The sequence below is a fragment of the Frankliniella occidentalis genome, unplaced genomic scaffold, assembly GCF_000697945.3.
Source record: "Frankliniella occidentalis isolate FOCC.00 unplaced genomic scaffold, Focc_3.1 Scaffold4763, whole genome shotgun sequence".
Taxonomy (NCBI): Eukaryota; Metazoa; Arthropoda; class Insecta; order Thysanoptera; family Thripidae; genus Frankliniella; species Frankliniella occidentalis.
In genome coordinates this window covers 1-2,431 of record NW_026271808.1, presented here as the reverse complement: position 1 = coordinate 2,431, position 2,431 = coordinate 1, and the positions used below count along the sequence as shown (strand labels likewise).

General features: G+C 60.2%; 1 protein-coding gene across 1 annotated transcript; it reads right to left on the bottom strand.

The window, feature by feature from the left end:
- Window positions 1-376: 376 nt before the first annotated feature.
- Window positions 377-2,378, bottom strand: LOC113203457 (methyl farnesoate epoxidase). The gene is made up of 5 exons (XM_052276869.1): window positions 2,203-2,378; window positions 1,876-2,127; window positions 1,576-1,770; window positions 1,155-1,490; window positions 377-1,079 (listed from the first exon to the last, which is right to left on the bottom strand). The coding sequence occupies exons 1-5, from the start codon at window positions 2,285-2,287 to the stop codon at window positions 895-897; spliced, it is 1,053 nt and encodes a 350-aa protein (XP_052132829.1). The 5' UTR covers window positions 2,288-2,378; the 3' UTR covers window positions 377-894.
- Window positions 2,379-2,431: the final 53 nt, after the last annotated feature.

The window sequence follows — 2,431 nt, the reverse complement described above, 5'->3', positions numbered from 1 at the left end:
ACACATGGCCGGCAGAGTGGCAAAAGGGTTTCGCCGACGACATTCGAACCAGTGAACATCTGAGTACAGGCCCATCAAATCAGGCGTCGCAGGACCGAAAACTCATGGCCAGCCGAGCGCGAAAAATATCTGCCAGGTGGGATCCGAACCAGCGACTATCTACATGCTGGGCCGTCACGCTACCGAGTTAGCCGCAGAGGCACGATGGTGCTGCTCGTTCTCGGCGACATGCATCGCTCAGCTGTCGCTGGCGACCGAAGACACATGACCAGCAGAGCGGGGAAAATTTTCCGTGGACGGGATTCGAACCAGCGATTAGCTCTAACACACTCGACTACCAGCTCGCCCTTTCTCACGACATGGAGTTCTGAGCTGCACCCTGCCTTAGGGGGGCAAGGAGCAACAAAAACAGTTCGCCCCGGCCGGGAGTCGATCTCCGGGCCGACAGTTTTGGAAAGCCCACGCCTCAGTACGCTCGGCTGCCAGCTGCACCACACACACAGGACTTCGGCAATCAGTCCTATCTTACGTGAGACAAGAAGCAACAAAAAAAAAAGTTGCCTCGCCCCGGCCGGGAGTCGATCTTTCGGCCGGCAGTTTGTGCCGGTATCCCAGAAAAGTTATCGCCATCTTTTGATGTGTTGTTCCCAGCACTTCACAACGCACAGATGGGAACATGTTGTGAGAACGAAAAAATATTTCTTCACACTTGGAAATTTTGTTATCAGTCAGCGACAGCGTCGGGGGGAGCGGGGTATGAGGATTGGGCCGCCGAGCGGACTTATTTTTACAGTCGGTTTGGATAAAGCTGCCTGCGCGCGTGTTGGTTGTGGCTCCAACCGTGAAGCTACAAACAGGGTCGTCAGGCAGCAGTGTCTACGAGCAACGTGCCACTTACTTCGGCCTGTCGGCGAGCTCGGGCGCTCTGCCCGAGCCCACTACGGCGTCCAGCTCCTCCTGGACGCGCTTCTGCACCTCGGGGTGCCGCAGCAGGTACAGGAAGCCGAAGCCGAGCGACTTGCTGGTCGTCTCGGACCCGGCCATGAACATGTCCATGCAGATGGCGAGCAGCTGCAGCTCTGAGTGGAGATGAGAGACAGCGCCCGTTAGTGTCTACCGCCTCGATCACCATGCTCTCTACTCCCGACGCGCACCTGTGAAGGAGCTATTTGGCCCCGCCTCCTTGATCATCTTGATGTAGACGTCCATGAAGTCGCGCATCTCGTTGGGGTCGTACGTCTCGATGTGGCGATCCATCTCGTCGCGGAGGAACTTCCACAGCCGCTGGTGGATGGTGACGAACTCGGTGTAGCCGGACGCGTCGGGCGCGATGTACTGCAGGATGGGGAACTGGGAGAAGAGGGCGCCGGCCATGTCCAGGCGCGTGAAGAGGTCGTTGAGCAGCGCCTGCAGCGTCACCAGCTCCGTGTCCTCGGGCGTGTAACGGATGCTGGCCAGCATGGTCCACAGCGTGTTGAGCACGTACAAACCTGCGGAGCAAACAGAAGACGCGGTCAGGCTTTAACAGGCGCCAGGGAAGAGGGGGGGGGGGGCAGTGGAGAACAGGCAGCTTACCAAACGCGTCGTGCATGGGCGCGATGGCGCCCTCGGGGCTGGCGCGCAGCTTCTCCTCGAAGGCCCTGACGAGCTCGCCCGCCTCGTCCTGCACCATGCCGGCCATGCCGCGCCGCCCAAAGCCAAACTCGCGCAGGTGGCGAATGACGAATTTGCGCTGCTCCAACCAGAAGTCCGAGTCCGTCAGCAGCAATCCTGAGGTCGGAGACAGCGTTTTGTCAAGTTGACCAAATCATAATCTCATTCTGACTGATCTCTATCCCATGCGGCGGTCCTGGGAGCCTGCAGCTGTACGCCTACCACGCCGAAGGTTGAAGGTCCTCGTCTCGTAGAGAGGCCCGCGCGGCCGGCCGTCAAAGTCGTCCCTGCTGGACATCTCCCTGATGGCCTCGTAGCCGCTGACGATGACCTGGCGGTCCTTGCCGACGCGCAGCCCCACCACGGGGCCGTAGCGGTGCACCAGCTCCTCGCACGCCTTGTAGAGGTAGCCGGTCTCCTTGCGGAGCTGTGCCAGCTCGCGCGCCGAGCCCAGGATGGGCAGCCAGTCTGGGCCTGGAAGAGGACGCGTGGTGCACTGCGTGATCCAGGAGTTCGAGCTCGAGAGGACGGACGTGTAGGAGAACTCACCAGGCGGGAAGCCCTTTGGCTTTCGACTGTCGAGGTAGAGGAGGAGCGCCGTGATGGCGAAGAAGGCTAGGACGAGGAACAACATCTGGAACGGGGGCAAACAAACACGCACAGATCACACACTTGTTTCTCCTGGAAGGACTGCTTCCTTCTTCTCCTCGACCCCCGTCTCTACTACAAGCTACCTCTGCGATCGGCCCACCCACTGGAGAGGGAGCCCCCCCCCCCC

Bases quoted from the DNA above. Each gene is read 5' to 3' on its own strand.
- LOC113203457 (XM_052276869.1), bottom strand. From the start codon at position 2,287: ATGTTGTTCCTCGTCCTAGCCTTCTTCGCCATCACGGCGCTCCTCCTC. The intron at 1,771-1,875 runs GTAGGCGTACAG...CTCCGACCTCAG, and splicing joins GACCTTCAACCTTCGGCGTG to GATTGCTGCTGACGGACTCG. The intron at 1,080-1,154 runs GTGCGCGTCGGG...ATCTCCACTCAG, and splicing joins GCCAAATAGCTCCTTCACAG to AGCTGCAGCTGCTCGCCATC.